Source organism: Erithacus rubecula (assembly GCF_903797595.1).
Source record: "Erithacus rubecula genome assembly, chromosome: 3".
Taxonomy (NCBI): Eukaryota; Metazoa; Chordata; class Aves; order Passeriformes; family Muscicapidae; genus Erithacus; species Erithacus rubecula.
The window spans coordinates 1,870,209-1,889,802 of NC_136689.1; the positions used below are offsets into that span (position 1 = coordinate 1,870,209).

The 19,594-nt window shown below is 47.3% G+C and overlaps 1 protein-coding gene across 2 annotated transcripts in view; it reads left to right on the forward strand.

The window, feature by feature from the left end:
* Nucleotides 1-19,594, forward strand: part of WNT3A (Wnt family member 3A) — an 84,898-nt gene that overhangs the window by 62,025 nt on the left and 3,279 nt on the right. For both annotated transcript variants that reach the window (XM_079300516.1, XM_079300517.1), the window contains exon 3: nucleotides 17,333-17,598. In XM_079300516.1, the coding sequence (XP_079156642.1) occupies nucleotides 17,333-17,598 (266 nt within the window). The remainder of the gene's footprint in view (nucleotides 1-17,332; nucleotides 17,599-19,594) is intronic.

Consider the following 19,594-nt stretch of genomic DNA (forward strand, 5'->3'; position numbering starts at 1 on the left):
CCTGATTTATCTCTGCTGTTGTTCTGGAAAGAGAAATGAGGACTCATCTGTTCTAATCCCCTCTTAGGATTTCCAGTTGGGGCCTGTGCTCCCATAGCAGCTTTTCTGGCAGATCCTGTGTGTGCCCTCAGGGGTCTCTGCAGGGAAATCACCCAGTGCTGGCACCCCACTATCTCCCTCTGAAGGCACAAATGCAGCAAATGACCCCACAAAAATTCCCAAAATGAGGATTTGGGTTAAATGGGCCTGGAGATCTGAAGGATGGATCTCCTCACTCTCCCTTTGCTGCAGAGTTTGGGGAGTGCTCCTTCCATGTGACACACAGCATTTTCATAGTTTTGAGATTTTCCAGAAAGAGAATCCTGGAGTGGTTTGGATTAGAAGGGACTTTAAAGATTTTCCAATTCCAGCTCCCTGCCATGGGCAGGACACCCTCCACTATCCCAGGCTGCTCCCAGCCCTGGCCTTGGACCCTTCCAGGGATGGGAACTCCCCAAATTCTCCTTGGACAACCTGTGCCAGGGCCTGACCACCCTCTGAGTAAAGAACTTCTTCCTGACTTTGGGAGAATTCACATTTTGTAGGTGGCTCGGTGACCTGCAGGGGATGGGACATGCACAGCTTAAACAGCAATGGCTTTGGGCTGAGGGGGAAGAGAGTCTGATGGAAAATTGGGGGAAATTCTTCCCTGGAGGGTGGGGATGCCCTGGCACAGGTTCCCAGAGAAGTTGTGGCTGCCCCTGGATCCCTGGAGTGTCCAAGGCCAGGCTGGACAGGGCTTGGATCATCCTGGGATGTGGAAGGTGTCCCTGCCCTGGGTGGCACTGGATGATCTCCCAGTTTCTCCCCAAACCATTCCATCATTCTGGGATTCCACAAAACACCAAAGCTCCTGAATGACACTGCCCACTAACGAACATTTGATTCACAAGCCAGAATTTTCACTCCTCCCACCTGGCCTGGGGGAAGCATCCCTTTGTTGGGATGCATTTTCCAGCCTGGAACCATCAGCAGCTTGGTTGTGCCAGCACAAATCCCAATTTCAAGCCTTTTGCTGGCAGGTCTGGAGCTGCACAGAAGATGTGAGCCCTCTGCATGATTGAAAGTTGGTGGGCCAAGCTGATTAGGAAGATCCAGAAGGATCTCCAATCCCAGAATGAGCACAGATCCACTTGGGAAGGACTCTGAGCACAGAGCTGGCTTCTCCTCACTCACTTCCAGTGGTTTCCACCTAGAGCTGGGAGTTCTCAGCTTCTCTCAGGATTGATCTTTGCACCTGCAGAGCAAATTCCTATAAATATTGCTGTGGTTTCAGTGGCTTTTCCTTTATAATATCAAAACCTGATGCTTTGATTAGAGATGAGGAGGTGGTGGGGGTGAATCTGACAGTGTTTCCTGGCATTTAGTCCCTAATTGAAATATCACCTTGAGGTATTTATAAAAAAATTATTAAATTGGCCCAGATTTTTTTTTTTTTTTATGAATAAGGCTTTAATTAACTTTTTACATATTAAATGTACATCAATGGGAATAGTTGGACAAATAGCAGGGCTGTTAGTCATGCAGAAGCAAAGGGATGATTCAGTCAGGGACTGTGTGCTGCAGCAGGGCACATGTGAGAAAAGCTGAGAGGGGAGGGAAATTAGCATGAGAGATGGAAGAGAGCCTGCAGAGGGAACATATTTCAAAAAAGGCCAGGAGAAAGGCAAGGTTCCCAGTGGAATTAGGAATTAAGGGCTCCTTTGCTTACACAGGAATCACCCAGAGAGTGCAGGGAGCTGAGCTCTGCTCCAGCTCTGCCTCTCAATGTTACACAGCTCCAGAGCTCCCCTCTCCCCTTCACTCCCAGCCCTCCCTTGGTTCATTTGACAACTTCTGAGCCTGCCAGTCTATCCAGGTATTAGTGCAAAATCAAAAGTGTATCATTAACAAAGCAAGTTTTTCTGTAGGAAAAAAAAATAATACCAAGATGCTCCCCTAATTACACTGCCTTAACTTTTCTGCCACTTCCACTGAATTATAGATATAAATTACTGAATACAGATATGAATTACTCTGATTTACACCAGGCCAAGAGGAGAATCAGGCCACATATTTTTCTGCTGATGGCCAAAACATATATTTTTACTTACTTGATTTATTCAGTAACTGATTTGCATAGACATTTCCGAAGGCTGCTCGGTTGTTCCTTTTTTTTTTTTTTTTCCTTTTTTTTTTTTTTTTTCACTTCACATGTCATCCCCCACTCATTACACAGGGCAGCAGCAGTGTTGCCACCAAGGGAGCTCACATTTAACAGCAAGAGAGGAATCTTCAGCAATTCCCATCCCAAGGGACTGCAGGATGCAGAGCTTTGATTTTGTTGCTCTAAGACAGTCAGGGATGAAAGCAGTGTGCACTGGCAGCAAATCCTGAAGGTGCTGGGCTCCTCCAGCAGCTCTGCAAGTGCCTTTCCCTCCCACAAAAGTCACCAAAATCAGTGTAAGCAGAACAGGTCATCACCTCTCCTCCCCTCCATGTTAATATTCTGGATATTCCATGAGCTGTTCCCACCAAGGGATCTCACACCCAGAACTGGGGGGCTGTGGATGCTCCTCAAGAAGCTGTAACAGAACATCAGATGTCAAATCAGGAATAAAATCATGTCCAGGCCTCAGATATGAAGGCAGGGTTGATATAAGAGCAAGCAGGCATTTGGTGAATTGGCAGCAGCAGGAATGAGAAATCAAAGCTGGAATTGTGAGTTTGCAAAATTCATGGAAGGGATCATCTCCAGAGGAGAGAGGATTTCTGGATGCGAGGGTTGAGCATATCTCTGATTAGAGGTGATCTTATTTGGGTTTCAGAAACCTGGGTAAAAGAAAGGAAGAATCAGATGAATGGAATTGGTTTGTTCTGTGAATGCAAATGATGAGTAAGAAAATTATCTGGAGATTTTTGGTATCCTCTGCTTCTACAGGAGGTTATTTGATTTTTTGGGGTTTTTCTTTTTTGAGGTCATTCAGGTTGGTGAGGGCAAGGTGAGAGCTTCACTGTTCTAAAGCACAAGCAGATACAAATTTGGCTATTTTAATGCTGTTATTGTTATTATTATTATTATTATTATCATTATCATTATTATTATTATTTAACCTCTGTCTATGATTTGACAGTGAAGCCAATGGAGAACTTCCACAAGTCACATTTCTGGGATCTTATATTCACAAGAACACGAGGTGCTTGTTTTATCCCGGCTGTGACAGATTCCCAGGATGTCCCCAAGCCATGTATTCACTTCTGTGTTTTACTCAGCTTCCCAAACCCAACCAATGACATTTTCAGCCCAATACAATGGCAGGCTGACTCCTCATGGTGGCTGAAATTAAATGAGACTAGGACATGATGCAGGTCTACTTTGAAATTGTGGTCAGGATAATTTCTTCAGATTTTAAGCACTAGGATTCATTTCTCCACATCTGGGACCAGCACCAGGCTGATCACCAGCTCAGAGACTTTTCTCAGCAATGCAAAACAATGTAAGGAGGAAATTTATTTTTTTCCACTTTCTCTGTTCTGATTATTTTGACTGTGTCTTCTCAGGATTGAAAGGGGTGTTGGTCAGAGTAAAAGAGCAAGTTGTGATAGGACAAGGGAAGGGTTAGATGGGATTTTGGGAAGGAATTCCTGGCTGGGAGGGTGGGAAGGTGCTGGCACAGGGTGCCCAGAGAAGCTGTGACTGCCCCTGGATCCCTGGAAGTGCCCAAGGCCAGTGATGGACACACTCACAACTGGAGACATTTCAGACTCAATGTATTTAACTCCCTTTTCTGCTTGAAATTTATACAAGAGCTACAACTATAATCAGAATATCTGTCATCCACAGCTTATCTGCTGCCTTTAAATTGCTTGTAAATCATCCAGCCTGCATCTGAGGCTTTGCAATTTCCTTATTCCTCAGTGTTTGAAATTCCCCAGCATTGTCCTCAAGTGTTTGGGATTAGAAAGTGGGAAGATAATGATGGCTCTTCATCTCACAGGTGGGCAGAAGGGGCAGAGGAGCTGTTTGAAAGTCATTTTTTTGTAGGATTGAGCCCCTTCTCCCTTAGGAACCACAGATCCAGCCTCCAAACCATGTTTCCTCTCAAAAGCTATTTATAAAAAGTGGTTTTGATGCTCTGGGAGCTACAGCAAATTTTTCTGCGTCCCCAACTGGGTGAAACTGAAACCCACAAAAAAAAAAAAAAAAAAAAAAAACAAAACAAAACAAAAAAAACCAAAAAACCACACAACAAAAAAAAAATCCCAAAAAACACAACAAAAAAAACCCCAAAAAAAACAACAAAAAAAAAAAAAAATCCCCAAAAACCCAACAAAAACCAGGTTGCCCAAGCCTGCTGCAGGGAGGTGAGCAGCTCCTCCAGCACCCAGACCCCCTCCCTTCTCCAAATGCAGCCTGTAAAGCAAAAACTCCTGCAAGCTGAAAAATTGCCTAATTGCCTCAAATTGATTCCATGGTTTTATTAAGATATTTTCCCAGCTCTATTATGGTTAATTATTTGTATTACAGTAGACTCTGAGGCCCCAAGCAGAGATCAGGGCCCCATTGTGCTAAACAGGGTACGAGCTCTTAATAACAGAATCATTCCTTGCCCCAGATCTCTTGCAATTATGTGGGGAGCTGCAGTGGAAACACACCACAGCTCGTGTGAACACCTTTTTTTGCAAAGGTTAATGTGGATTTTGGAGGCAAAGAGGGTCCCTCATGAGAACCTGTGCAACTCCTGTTGAGTTCCAGTGGGAAAAACTGGAGGGAGAACTTTGGTGTTCAATCAGGAGATGAACTCCCCACCTGGCTTAAGGCTTTTTGGGGGGATTCAAGAGGAAGGAAAAGAAAACTGGACAGGTTCCTGTGCTGCTTTCCCCTTCCTTCACCTTTGCTTTGTGCTGTTGGGAGGTCCATGAGCTTGTTCCCCTGGGCATTTCCAGCCTTGTCTCGCAGAGGGAAAGTTTTCCTCTGCTCAGGAAAATGCTGAGATGAGCCTTGCAGGGAACCCTGCTTCCTCCCAGCCCCAGTGAGGAAGTGAAGCAAAAAAATGCAGAAGGGGAAGCCTGTGTGTCTCCTTCTCCCTCCTAAAAATCTGCCAGATCTCTGTGGGTGTCGAGGGGTCAGCACTGGGGGAGATTTTCCACACCTTGAAGCGGGTGGGGAGAGTTTTGAGACCTCAAAGCCTTGCTGGAGGTGAAGTTTGGGGCTGGCAGTGTGACAGGTTTGGGGTGTTGCTTGTGCCCCAGGTGCTGCTGAGCTGCACATCTCTGCATCACCCACCTCTCCCAAAGCTTGAGAGGATGTGAAAAAGCAGCAAACCAGGGGAAAATCCGATTGTTCCCAAGCCCTAAGCTCAGGACTCAAGCAGAGCAGGAACCTCTGGAGATAACGCGGTGCCTGTGTGTGTGCTGGTGTAAAACAGCCTCGCCCAATCCCCCCGGCTTTAGCAGGGCTTTGAAAAAGATCTGGGTGGTGATTCAAAATCCAGGTTATGACCTGTGACCTTTGGATGAGAAATTGTTGCCATTTAGGATGTGTTAGGAGGTCCATCCTTTTCATCAAATGCGTGTTTCTTCTTGCTGCGGGAGGCAATCACACCGGTATATCATTAACTCGCAGAAAAGGAGGCTGTAAAAGAAGTTGATGGGGGACCTTAGCCCACACCCTGCTGGGGTCTGCTCGGAGCACAATATCCCAGCGACCATGAGATTAAGCTAAAGAGAAAAGTGAAAATGCTTTTCACGATTCACACGCCCTTTAGATTGTTTTATTAAACCATTTGAATAGGGATTTCCCTTTCGGCCGACAACGGGGCCCGGCCAATGCATAGTTCTAGGTTGCTATGACTTAGTTGGTGCTGGCTAATCACAAGTGAGGGCAAATTTCATATAAAATATCTCGGGCCATTGTCAGCCTAATGCGGCGTGACAGTGGCAGCACAAAGGGGGATTCATTCACCCCAGCAGGTAATAAGGACGATTTGCCATACCAACCAGGCAATCTCGAGGGGGGCTGTCAAATGCGATCAGAGCAGCGAAATGGAGCCTCGCATTCCATTCTCAGGTGGGCGAGGGCGATCCTTTTGTTCGGCCGTGTTGCTTCTGATAACAGAATACAATTATATTCCTTTTTTTTTAATTTTTTTTTTTTCTTTTTCTTCCCTGTATCTTACTGACCGTTGGGGCTGTTTTGCATAGCAGTTTTTGGGGCTTGCCTTCTTTTTTTTTTATTTATATTTTCTTTTTCCCCCAGGACATGAGGGACCCCCAATGATCCTTTAACCTGGAAGGCACCTCAGAGAATTTCACCCTGCTCCTTTTCCACCTTCCTCTTTCATTAAAAGCTCTGTCCAGCCACAATGAGCATCTCTGCTAATCACACAGCTTCCTTTTGTCCAGAGATGTTGGGGAGACGAGGGCTCAGGGTAATTCATGGCAGATCAAGGAGACTGTGCTGCTCCAGGACGAGGGAATATTGAAATACTCAGGACAAGGCATTTATGGGATGGCAGGAATTGGGGATCAGACACCACCCGAGTGTTTCACACATGACCAAGCCAACAGAAAGCCAGATAAAGCATTTAGTGGGGTAGGTAGGGAGATACAGAGGGCAATGATTAGATCAGCAGGGAGATAGGGAGATAGAGAGAGATAAGGGACTGTTTGCTCTGCAGGCATCAGACTCGGTCACTGATACCAGACCATGCTGCTGATTCACCCACCTTGGGGGTCTGGTTACCTGCGAGATCACCCGGGGTTGTTTTGTCAGTGGCTAATTACCGAGAGCATCCCAGCCTCAGCCAGCCTGGCTCAGCTCAGGGGGCTGGGAGGGCAGGGGGAGCACTGGCCCTGTCCCAGGGCACCAGGCTGGCAATCTGGCAATCTGGCAATCTGGCAATCTGCCTCTTTCAGGTACAGCCTGAAAGGTTTGGGAGCGAAAGATTTTGGAAGTGCCGGGAAGGTTTGAGCACCACCGCTCTGGAGGTTGCAGCTCTGTTGTGCTCCAAGTGCAACAATAATTATGAGTAAATAGCAGAGAGATAGAGAAACGAAAAATAAAAAGAATGAGGAAAGACCCCATCATTCAGATGTTTGGGGAAACTTGGCCTTCAGGATTTTACAAGCTGTGCTAATCCAACCTCCTTCAATCCAACTTTCCCTCTTATCTCTATCACCTTCATGTTCCCTGGCAGGAATTGCCCATTTAATAATTTCCCTCCAATGAGCTGAATCACAGCTAATCTGATCAAATGTCTTTCTAGGGCCTTTCATCTTCCCAGGGATGTGTTGACACTAGCACAGCTGGTTCAGAGGAAACAAGAACTCGATCAGAACTCTGTTCAAAACACAGATGGAACCCAAACCTAACCTTTCCTTTCAGATATGCAAAAGTGTGGTTAACTTCTTGTTATTATGCATTTTGCATAAGTCTTTGCATTTAGGGGCTTGATTTTTAAGTGGTTAAAAAAGCCAAGCAAACCCTGGAGGTGGATTTTGATGAGAAACTGTGCAGAATCAGCTGGGCATGGAGCTGACAGGGCTCTCTGTGAAGAAGGGGACAGGCTGTGGTGTCACACAGAGCCATGGGGCAGCTCCTGGCTGGCATCACCTGCTGTGCTCTGGGTGCTGAGCCACCCTCACCCCATTCCAGGGAAAGCCTGGGTTACCTGCAGCCCCCAAGGGCTGCTGTTCTAGCAGAGTGGGCTTCCCTACGATTGGGAATAAATCCCCACCCAGGTGGGAGTGCTGCTGAAGAGGAGGATGTGACACAGCTACACACCAGTTTCACTGGTGAGTGGCTCCAGATCATTCAGCCAGTCTGTAGGACTGTGGGGAGACTGGAGCTGTGGTCTCCCCATCCCTGGAAATGTTCAAGGCTGGGCTGGATGGGGCTCTGAGTAACCTGAGATAGTGGAAGTTGTCCCTGCCTGTGGAATGAGATGATCTTAAGATCCCTTCCCATCCAAGCCATTCTGTGATTCCATAATTCTCTGATGGCAGTCTTACAAAGAGATCTTTGAGGAATTTGTGATCCTTCAGGATCCCAGGGATCCCAGGCAGCCATTCAGGCTCTGCTCCTGTTCAAAGGTTCCCAGATAATCAAGGTGTTGAGGATAAGACGGATGGGGATTTATATAAGAGGGATTTAAATGCCTCTGGATACACCTTAGTGCAAGGCAGAGCTGCTCTGGAACATCCTGCAGCTGCTGCCAAGACCTGTAACCAGATGAGGAGCTGGTTAGAAAGTCTCCATGTCATAGAATAATGGAATAGTTTGGGTTGGAAGGGACTTTGAAAGGTCCTCTAGTCCCACCCCCTTGCAATGAGGTGACCACAACTCAGCCCAGAGGCAGCTCCAGGTGCTGAGGTTCTCCTGGAAGGCCCCATGGATAAACAGTGATCCCTCATGGGGTAAAAAGGCATCATGCAGCACTGGCTGAGGAGAAAACTGCTGTCTTTTGCTCCCCCTGTGCAATGCTGCAGGATGAAATGGTGCCCAAAGCTCAGGCTGGGGAGTGGTGAATGAGCTTTCTGCACATTGCACTGCAAATGGGGAAACTGAGGCAGGGTTTTGGTGTCACCCATGTCCAGAGAGGCCCCTTGTGCAGGGTGTGAACCCCAGTGGGTGAGGCAGTCACCAGGCTCTGACCTTCCCAAAGCCTCTGGAGCCTTCTCAGGATAACCACAGGAGCTGATGCTGCTGGGGTTGAGCTGAACATTTGGGTCAGGGCACTTGGTGGTTCAGGCTTGGGAATCACCAAGGAAAGAAATAAAAGCTTTAAAGATCCCAGAATCTCAGGATCTCTTCCTTAAGCTGCCACTTAGGAAAGCATTTTCCAACATAACCAGGATGAGCATTGCTCACACTGCAGAATTTGGGAATGTGCTCTGTGGAATGAGTCTCCCTCCCACCAGGAGCCTGACTTGTCCCCTCCTTTCATAGGAGCACATCCAAGGCCACAACTTCCATCCTAGTGGGATAAGGAGCCACTTTTAAGGAGAAAAGGGGTAACTGAGGAGGTGCCAGGTCTGAGGTGCTGCAGGAGGGTGAGGATGGGTCAAGGAAAATGGGAAAAGCACTGAAAACAGGGAAGGGACCTCTCCAGAGGGAAGCTGGAGGCTGAGCCAGGTTTATGTCAAACCTTTCAGTTGCTTTATCTGAGATGGGATCCTCTCTTGCTAAATTTGAGAGGAATGTGGGAAACTGAAGCTCACCTGCCTCTGAGGCTGCCAGGGCCAATATTTGGTTTCCAACGTTCCCAGTATTTTCCCCTCAAGCACTGCCAGGGTCCCAGCAGTGACACCCCTGGGATCCTCCTCCTCCTCCCCTGTGATGGGAATGATGCTTCTTCCCCTCCAGCACTTGGGCACTGTCTGTGGATGGATCTGTCAGCCAAGGAGTTCCCTGTTCTCTGCCTTCCCCTGGTGCTGGGCCAATATTTAATAGTTCTGATTGGCAAATGATTTTCTGCTTGGTGATCATTCAAAAAAAAAAAAAAAAAAAAAAAAAGGGCTTTTAACTTATTTTTTTAACTTTTTTTTTTTTTTTCCTTTTCTCCACCTTCACTCCTTTCCCTGGGGAGAAAAATATGTCCTGTGAAAATGTGAACCTTCATTTCTTAAGATGGTTTAGGTTGGAAGAGACCTTTAAAATTCATCAAGTCCAACTCCCCTGCAGTGAGCAGGGACACCTTTCCAATACATCAAGTTGCTCAAAGTCCCTCTTAATTTCACCTTGGCTGCTTCCAGGGATGAGGCATCCACCACCTCTTTGGACAACCCTCATCATAAAAAATTACTTCTTTGTGTCTGGACCCACATCTTACTAGTTTAAAACCATTACCCCTCTTTTAGCTCAACAAGCTCTACTGAGAAGTCTCTCCCCAGCTTTCTCTAAGAGCATTGTGAGGTGGGGGACATCATCCCCACACCCTGCACTCTCAGTTTTTTGGCTTTCAGGGATCTGCTGATCCAAGTTTAGCAGAGCCCAGCTGCACTGGAGCATCCTGTGCTGGAATCTGGGACAGGCTGGGCTGCCCTGCTGCTCCTGCACGTGGATTTCAGCACCAGCAGGCAATGCCATTTGTGCTGGTACAAGCCAGCAGTGATGCCTCCATGCAAACCCTGGTAGCTCTGACTCACCAGTCCCCTTGGATTTCACTCCTGCTGCTCAGAAAGCAGCTGTGCCTGCAAGGCAAGAGCCTGAAGAAACTCCTTCTCCCAGGGGCCACCAGCTACTCAGCAACCCAGCAGCTCATTTGGCATTAATCTTTTCTGTGATTCTTCTTTTTCATCCAAAGTGATGCAGTGTGAGCTTTTATTCAAACCCTTCTGGTTTATCCTCAGGGAAATGTTCATGGGTGACCCTCCCCAGAGGGGGATGGCACAGCTGTTTCCACATCCAGGATTGTGGATGTGCCTCCCTTGATGGATTCAAGGAGGAGAACAGAGGGGTGGTGAAATTCATACTGCAGCCAAAACCCAAATCCACCTCACCTCAGTCAAAGGCTGAGTCTTCACAAATTCCTCACCACCTTTTTCCACTGGACATCACCTTCCAATGCCTGTGATGCCAAAGGTGCAGGGAGGACCACAGGAACCAGGGAAAACTGAGCTAGGATGGGCCCCCAGAGTAAAAGGCTGGTTGTGCTGCTCCAAGGCTGTTCCCAGCTTTATTTCCAATTTCTTAGTTCTTAGGGTTTATTTAGTTTATTTGGTGGGGTATTCTTCTTTTAATCCAGAGTCAGTGTAATGTCAACTGTTGTGCAAATCCTAACTGACAGCTGTGGGTTTATATCCCCTCGAGCCAAGGAGGGAATTGAAACCCTTTCTCACACTCCCTCGTGGTCTTAGGGAGTCTGCCCTACCAGAAAAATGTTGGAAAGCCTTTGCACCTTCCACTCCTCAAAGATGGGTGCCTCAAGTAGCTGGAGGTACCTTTCTGTAGATTTTTAGCTTTGAAAAACAAAGCTCAGAGAATCCATGACTCCTCCCCACAGTCCTGCTAAACAGATAAACCTTTTCCTCTATTTCACTGCATTTTTAGCAAAATTCTTCTCCCAAGGACACTCCAGAAGTCTGTGGTGTCAGAAATTCAGGGTTCACAGCCAATGTGAGACTTCCCAATGTCTTTCCAATCATGGATCCTCATCTCAAGAGCAGACATGGCTGGGAATTCTTTCCTTCATTGTCTGGGACAATTCCATTATTTTCCATGTTGTTTATACATTTTCCAACCCAAAAAGTCACTAAGCCAGTGCTTCACTCCAAGGACTCTGCTTCAAAAAGGAAAGATTTAGGGTGTCAGGAATGGGGACAGCAGGGCTCAGTGTTATGGTATAGATGTGGTAAAAAGGGATTTTCAGAGCAAAATAAACCATTGTATTCATCCTGCTTCATCACCACAGTCCATCTTGCCACACATCTGGGATACCTAGCTGGTATTAATCATTCAGTTATGATTAATTGATTGTAATTGACCTGGGGTTAACAATTTCGTCATTCCGGGAAAGATTCAGGGAAAATAAGTCACTGCCTGGGCAGGAGAACACAGGAGAGCAGTTTTCAGGTCTTGGACAGCTGAGATATTTATACAGTTATTCGTTTGCCTTCCTCATCCCACAATCTGAGAACCCTCTGCTGGGCTCAATTCATTCTGCCTACAATCCTGAAGACTGAGTTTAGCACTGCAGGCTGCAGGGGAGATAAGCAGGATTGTCCTCGGGTGTACAGATAAGGGAGCAGAAGCACAGAGTGACAAAGGATCTGCCCAAAGTCACATAAAAAAAAAAGCCCTGTCACAGCAGGAAAGCAAACCTTAGGTCACATCATCCTCAGGCCTCTGGATTATCAAAATTAAACCACTCAGCCAAGGGTTTTTTGCATCCCAGGATGGGTTTGGTGCTGGGACAAGTGGTCAGAGAGGTTCTGCACTGGATATTCAGTTTCTCAGATTTCAGTCTGGGCTCCTTAGGAAAACCCTTTCCAGAAGTGCCTTGGAGACCTCTGCTGTAGGGGACACCCCTAAAGGCGCTTTTCCCTGCTATTCAACCCCCCCAGAATGGAGAGGGAGTTGTGTCCAAACCTCTGAGCCCTGCAGCGAAACTCAGCAGCAGGCAGGAATTCAACCAGCTCAAGAGCTTTGCTGACCAAAAGAAAGTGGATAAAATGCTCTGAAGTCAAATCCCCGTGAGATATCGGTCCCTGTTCACCTCCTCCTGCCAGGTGACTTCCCAAAAACTTTCTTCAAGCCCTTACAGCTGCTACCACCCGGAGCCACCCGGACAGGAATGAAACCTGACAAACAGCTATCTTCTCCGAATCTCTCGCATTTTTATATGGCACCTTAATAACCCCTCATTTCCATTACAAGTGCATGCTTTCCCCATGCTTATCTCCATCTCCTTCTGCATCCCTGCGGGGCAGGGCCAGGGATGCTCGGCAGGGGCAGGACAGTGCCATGGATGGGGAGGTGGCAGGACGTGATTCACACCGTGGCACGGCTCCATCTGCGTCAATATTGAACCCGCTGCCTTAAGTTAGGGCTAGGAGATGTTAAACCCGGTGCCCTAATGCCGTGGAGTCATTAAGAGACCGGCTGCGACTTTCTCAAGAGGCAGAAGTGCTCAGCTCGGTGCCCCGGGGCAGATCCCAGCTCCTTTGCCCTGCCTGCCCGCATTCCCCGGGTTGTTTCCATCAGATACAGCGCGTTTTGCTTCCTGTTGTGCTCTCTTAAGTGGTGGCTGCATTTCAAAAGCAGGGCAGCGATTGCGTCCTACCCAGGCTGTAAAAGGCGCTTGAGCGCTTTTTGGGAAGAGAGGAGTTCGCTGCAATCGGTGCTTCTAAAGGCAAATCCCATCAGCGCCCTCCTGGTTTTCAAAAAGAGCTAAAAACTGAGCGGAGTTGAGGTGATGGAGCTGAGATTTAGGGTTTGGTTTCTGCAGCCACATCTGTCTGCCTGGAGCTGCTTGTTCTGGCAAATCTGTGCTGCCTGAAGCTCCCTGGGGCTTGGTGAGCTCTGGACAGAATCACTGGATGTAGAATCCTCCAGGTTGGAAAAGACCAACGATTTGGTTTAGTTTTAGAATTTGGGAGCTTCTATTTGTGACATTGCGAGGGGTGAATTTGGTCTCTTTCCTTTCTATGAAAGAAATTGAAAGTTTAGGAGTTTGGTTGTTTTTGCCTTTTTTTTTTTTTTTTTTTTTTTTTTTTTTTTTTTTTTTTTTTTTTTTTTTTTTTCCCTTGGTTTGGCTTAGTTTTAGAATTTTGGGGCTTCTCTTTGTCAGAGAAAATGAAAATATAGGGAGGGATGTGCATGATATTTTTGTTGCTTGACCTCAGTGTGTCTCTCTCAGCTGAGTGTCGAGCCCAGCACTGACAGTCTTCTCCAAAGTATTCCATTCCTGATGGGAAGCTTCAGGTGCAGAAGTAAAGCAGTGGGGGTTTAATTTTTGGAGGGGATTGCAGAGACAATGAGGTCACTGAACCCAAACATGAACTCAGCACTCCCACATCCCATGCTGGATGCTGGATCCTGTGTTAGGAACTGGTATCCCATGTTCCTAAGTGTCATATCCCTTGAAATCCCTCCAGCTGACACCACCACTGCCCTGGGCAGCTGTGCCAGTGCCTGACAACCCTTTCCATGAAGAAATTTTCCTAATATCCAACCCAAATATCCAAATTTCTCTAATATCCCCCTTTTCTCCAGCTGAGCCCCTTCCAGCTCCCTCAGGAATTCTCCAGCCCCTTCCCCAGCTCCATTGCCTTCCCTGGACATGTTCCAGCCCCTCAATGCCTTTCTTGCAGTGAGGGGAATGTACAGGGAATGTGCAGAATCCAAGCTGGGATCACAATCCATGGATTCCCAAGCCAAGGCCACTCCTCTCATATCACACAAGAGTTTTCCTGCACAAACACCATTTGCTTTTTGGTCCAAACTTGGGAAGGTACACAGGGATCTTCATGAGGTTTGCAAACATCAGTTCAGCACCCACAGTACCTTCCCAAAAAACCAACGGGCTGGATCAGATCTCTCCTGAGCAGAGGAAAGGGTGATTCCCAAGAGATGAGAGCTGACCTAACCAAGGAATGTGCTTTACCCATAAAAAACCAGATCACCCTGTGTCTAAATTTGAAGGATGGAGCACCTGGTGGGTCAGGAATTACCTGTATGGTGGCACTCTAGGAGATGCAGTGGTGGTTTTTTGGGCACTGTTTGTTGGTGACATGGACAGGGCACCCTCAGGGAGTTTTCTGCTGACACCAGGCTGAGGTGCAGGCTCGTGCTGGAGGGAAGGGATGCACCCAGAGGGAGCTGGGCAGGTGGAGAGCTGGATCTGTGCAAACCTCATGAAGGTTCAAGGCCTTCAAGTGCAAGGTCCTGAACAAAAATCAGCCAGTCCCAACCCCAAGCACAGGCTGGGTGGAGAATGGGGTGAAAGCAGAAAAACTGGGAATGTTGGAACCACATGACCTTTAAGGACCTTCCAACCCAGCCATGCTATGGTTTCATGGGAAGGTTTTAGGGTCAGTTGGCTGTTCTGGGAGGATGGGGGAGATGTGTCAGCCTTTCTCTGGCCAGACACTGCACCTCCCACCTCCCTCCCAGACTGTAATCACATCCCCCTCACCCCACCACCTCATCTCACTGGTTTTTGTGAGAAGCCTTTTAATTTTCACAGACTCCAGAGCTCATAAAAAATATCCTTAATACCCTCATACAGAGCTCTGCATCCCCAAAATTTGGATTCTGGGTCCCACCTGGACTTAGGCAAGCCCAAGGTGCAGAGTCCCCAGTCCTGTTTGAACTGGACTCTCTCTCCTGTTCTTGCTCAAAGCTGAGCTTTCACAGTCAAGACCTGCATGGTCATCATTTGCAGGATGCTGGGATCCTCCAGGCTGGACAGATGCTGAACAAGGGCTTTTCAAAATCACACTGGGGACCTGAGGGTTTCCTGCATTTTCCTTTTTTTTTTTTCCTTTTCTTTTTGGTTGTTGCCCTTGGTGACTTAATAACCTCCCCAAGTGCCCTGACAAACATGTTCCAGGACATTGCTCATCCCTTGTGCCTGTAAGTTCATGCACATTATGGGATTTGCATATTGTTGTCTTTGGTAGCCTTCCCAAAGAAAAGCTGCAGTTCTTGCTTAAGCCTTCAACCCAGCCAGGACTGCTCCCCAGTTGTGATTGCTCCCCAAAAACATGTTGACTTTTTGGCTTGCATGAAACTCTCCTCACATTAGTAAAGCCTGGAAGCATCTGGAAAGGCAAAGATTAAGCCAAAATGCCCATGGAAAGCTTAGATCAGCAAAATATGGTGCAGGGAAGGTTTGAGTGGTTTCTGAGTAGTCAGCTGATACAAAGCTCAGTCAAAGCTTTGGTGAAGCTGCATCAACTGAAAATGTGACTTTGTGTCTTTATAATGATCTGAAAAGTGTCAGAAACAACACAGTTTCAAGGATAACTGGTCTATAAGCATGAGGTGAGTGGGGAATAGTACAGGAGGTTAAGGGAGACCAGTTATCAGAATTATTGTGTCTGCTTAGAATTGCCCCAGGGGTTTGAAAACAGCCCTGTTCACAGTAAAAATCCCATTTTACTTCTGCCAAAAAGAAGTGATGTTTTCTGAGGTGTGGTGTTGAACAGCAGGGCCATTTCTTGTGAGTGAGGAAATCAAAACTGTGAGGACAAAGGGAAATAAAAATTGATATCTTGGGGTATTCCCCACTTGCAAAGTGTTTTGTAAAGTTTGATTTTCGTTTTGGCACAGTGTGGAAAAAGCAGTGGCATCCATAAAAGCCTTCCCTGCCCAGCTCTCCCTGGGATGGAAGGCTGTGATGGAAGCTCTCCACAAAAACTGAAACTCCTCAGTCCTTAACCAGGACATCTTTTGGCTGATCCCAGCTCCAGCCTGAGGCAATGGGCACACAAGGAAAGCTCATTTCCAGTCCCAGGCAGTGGGATTGATTAGGCAAGTGAGGAAAACTTGGGACAAGTGCAAAGTGCATGTTGAGCACTGTGACTGAGAGAGAGGCACAGCCTTGGGGGAAAAGGGATGGAGGGTGGGGACAGCGTTTGGTTTAAATCCTGAGGATTGAGGATCTGACCATCCTGGCATTTCCCTGCCTTCCAGCCACCAGCACCTCTCCCTGTCAAGGAAGAGGGGTTTTACCTGATGCTGGTCCCACCACCAGCTGAAGCATGAGGCTGTTGTTAAAGTGTAAACCTAAATTTTCCATTTTTTGGGGGGACATACCCAAATTCTGTGTGTCTGAGGCAAAGCCCATGGCTCAGGGTCTGGCTCTGTGATGCTTTGCCTGCACAGTGCCATACAGAACATTCCATGTGCTCTCTGAAATTGGGGTTTGCACAATTTCTGTGTCTGACTCTGGTGCATTGCCTGCATAGTGCCATAGAGAGTATTCCACATGCCCCCTGAAATTTGGGTTTGCAGCTTTCTGTGTCTGGCTTTGTGGTGCATTAACTGCACAGCACCACACAGAATATTCCATGTTTCCTCTGAAATTCAGGTTTACACAATTTCTGTGTCTGGTCTGTGATACATTGTACAGCACTATACAGAATATTCCATGTGCCCTCTGAAATTCAGGTTTACACAATTTCTGTATCTGGCTCTGTGGTACATTGCACAGCACTATACAGAATATTCTATGTGCCCTCTGAAATTCAGGTTTACACAATTTCTGTATCTGGCTCTGTGGTACATTGCACAGCACTATACAGAATATTCCATATGCCCTCTGAAATCCAGGTTTACACAATTTCTGTGTCTGGTCTGTGGTGCATTGCCTGCGCAGTGCCACACAGAACATTCCATGTGCCCTCTGAAATTCATGCTTGCAAAGCTTTCTGTGTCTGGTCTGTGGTACATTGCACAGCACCACACAGAATATTCCATGTGCCCTCTGAAATTCAGATTTGCACAGTTTCTGTGTCTGGTCTGTGATGCATTGACTGCACAGTGCCACACAGAATATTATATGTGCCCACTGAAATTCAGGTTTACACAACTTTCTGTGGTGCCATGGCCCTATCCAAAGACCTGAAGATGACCCCAATCAGAGCTTTTTTGGCTGACCTCAGTAGCCTTGAACCAAGCCTGGTCCTGTCTGCACAGGACCTCATTTCCTAGCGAGAAGAAAACATCCTTGGAGCAGCTCCAAGCCAGACCACAGGGAAGAGGAGCATTTCCTGACCTTCTGCCATGCCCTCTGCAGAAGATGCTCACAGGGCTGACCAAACCCACCCTTCAGTGTCCCTTTCTCAGTGCCTTGTCTCTCCACAGCCACCAGGGAGTCAGCCTTCGTGCACGCCATCGCCTCGGCCGGCGTGGCTTTCGCCGTCACCAGATCCTGCGCCGAGGGCTCGGCCAACATCTGCGGCTGTGACACTCGCCACAAGGGCTCTCCTGGGGAGGGCTGGAAGTGGGGGGGCTGCAGTGAGGATGTGGAATTTGGCAGCATGGTGTCCCGGGAATTCGCCGACGCCCGGGAGAACCGGCCTGACGCTCGCTCGGCCATGAACAGGCACAACAACGAAGCTGGAAGGACCGTAAGGATGTTTAAATTGTGCCTTTGCTGGGTTTATTTCCTTACCTGAGGTAATGGGTGGTGGGAGGAAGTTAAGTGGGCTCAAAAGGTCTAAATCTGGGCTAAATTTGCATCACAAAACACCTGTGCTGTGAGAGTTCTAGCTCGATGTGCCTGGTCTGTGAAAGCTCCGTGTAAATTCACCCACACAAATGTGAACTCCTGCCCTGGAGTCCAGATCTCTTTTATAGAGGATGGATCCAGGCAGGTTTAGGAGGAGATTTCATCCCATTTTATGAGGATAGTTGTGGATGCCCCATTCCTGGAAGTCTCCAAGGCCAGGTTGGACAGGGCTTGGAGCAGTCTGGTCTATGGAAGGTGTCCCTGCCCATTCCAGGGTGGTTGGAAATGAACAAATCTTAAGGTCCCTTCCAACCCAAATCATTCTGTGATTCCATGATTAGAGCTATTAACCCAGTTAATAACATTCTAATTGTGCCTGTTCCCTTCCATGGACTGTGGGGCACCTGAAGTTTGAGTTCAATTGTCCATTCCCCTTCTCTGAAGCCTTGAGGGAGGAGAAGAGCAGGAGAGCTTTTCCCACAGCCCATCTTCTCAACCCAGTTCTATTTCCCAGGGAATATTTAAACAAAATTAGAGGCAATATGACTTTGGTACCTCCTGATTAAACTTGGATCATGCCCTAAAGCTGTTTTTACTTCAAACAATCCTGGAACAAAATGTGTTGGGGAAAAAAAAAAGCACAAAATCTCCCTTATACACAATGAATTTTTCCCCTAGGTAGAATAATCCCAAAAGGGGGATATTCCTCTTTTATTTTTTAATCTCAAGAACAGCCCATAAATGCCAGAAGAATGTAATTTGTGGGAAACAATTTGTAGAACTGAACCACAAAGCCCTTTCTAACAGAGATTATGCCACAGCTTCTCTGAGATAACAGAGAACAGGTTCATGTGGTCTTGTCCCCTCAGCAGAAGGTCTTGCACATAGTCAGGAGGACATTTGTGCAGTGAGCTCTAGCAAAGCCACCACAGTTGCTGTGTTGGGACACAGCTGGGGTTTCTTGAGAGCTCCTGAAGTGGATCTTGTGAATTCCCAATGGTGTTATCCCACCTCACACCACAGCAGAGCTGTTGGAAAACAACTTTTGAAAGGGAAATACCACCAGAAACCAAAATTGTCTGCAATGGAGACGACCACAAGCAATAATGTGGTTTCCTCCAGCTCTGGCCTAAATTATCCCAGGCACCCCCAGGGATGGGGCAGTGCTGGTGGCAGTTATGTAGTGGGAAAAAGAGGGCTGGGGAGAAGCTGTGTAGAGTGGAAAGGAGGGATTTCCTTTAAAGTGAGAATTTGCCTTAAAGTGGAAAAAAAAGAACAAACATCCATGTGATCACAGGCCTGCTGAGATGTTTTTACTCTGAGTCTTGTTCCTAGACTCTGCGTTCTTCTAGGACATTCTACAGGTGTCAGAGATTAGGGAGCAGATATCCCACCATGACCTGAAATCCCACTGATTTAGGAAGCACTGATATTTTCCGTTCTCACCATGCCAGCACCCATGGGACAGCTCTTCCAGGCCTCCCTACTCGAGTGCTTCCAGCTAAACCTGAGCCACGGGCAATATTCCATATTAATTCCCATAGGAACTCCAACACTACCGCTCTGCCAGGAGTTCTGATGAAGTTCAGAGTGATTATACAAACCAAACCTCCCATGGTTCTCTCTCATTGCTAATTACAACCTGCTCTGTGGCGGGTAAATAACACAGGAAAGCACCTGGTGAGCACCAAGGTGCTGATTCATGGCAAATCTCTTGGGCTCAGGCTGGCACTCGCCTGTTCACGTACCCAGAAATTTGCTGATCCCTCTGAAAATGCAGATTATCAAGCTGTTGCATAAGGTTGTCTCCCACCTCAGAGTACTGGAGGGCAACACCTCTAGTTATTTAAACTCATTTTATAAGAGGTAAAAACAAGTAGTGAACTTCTGGGATC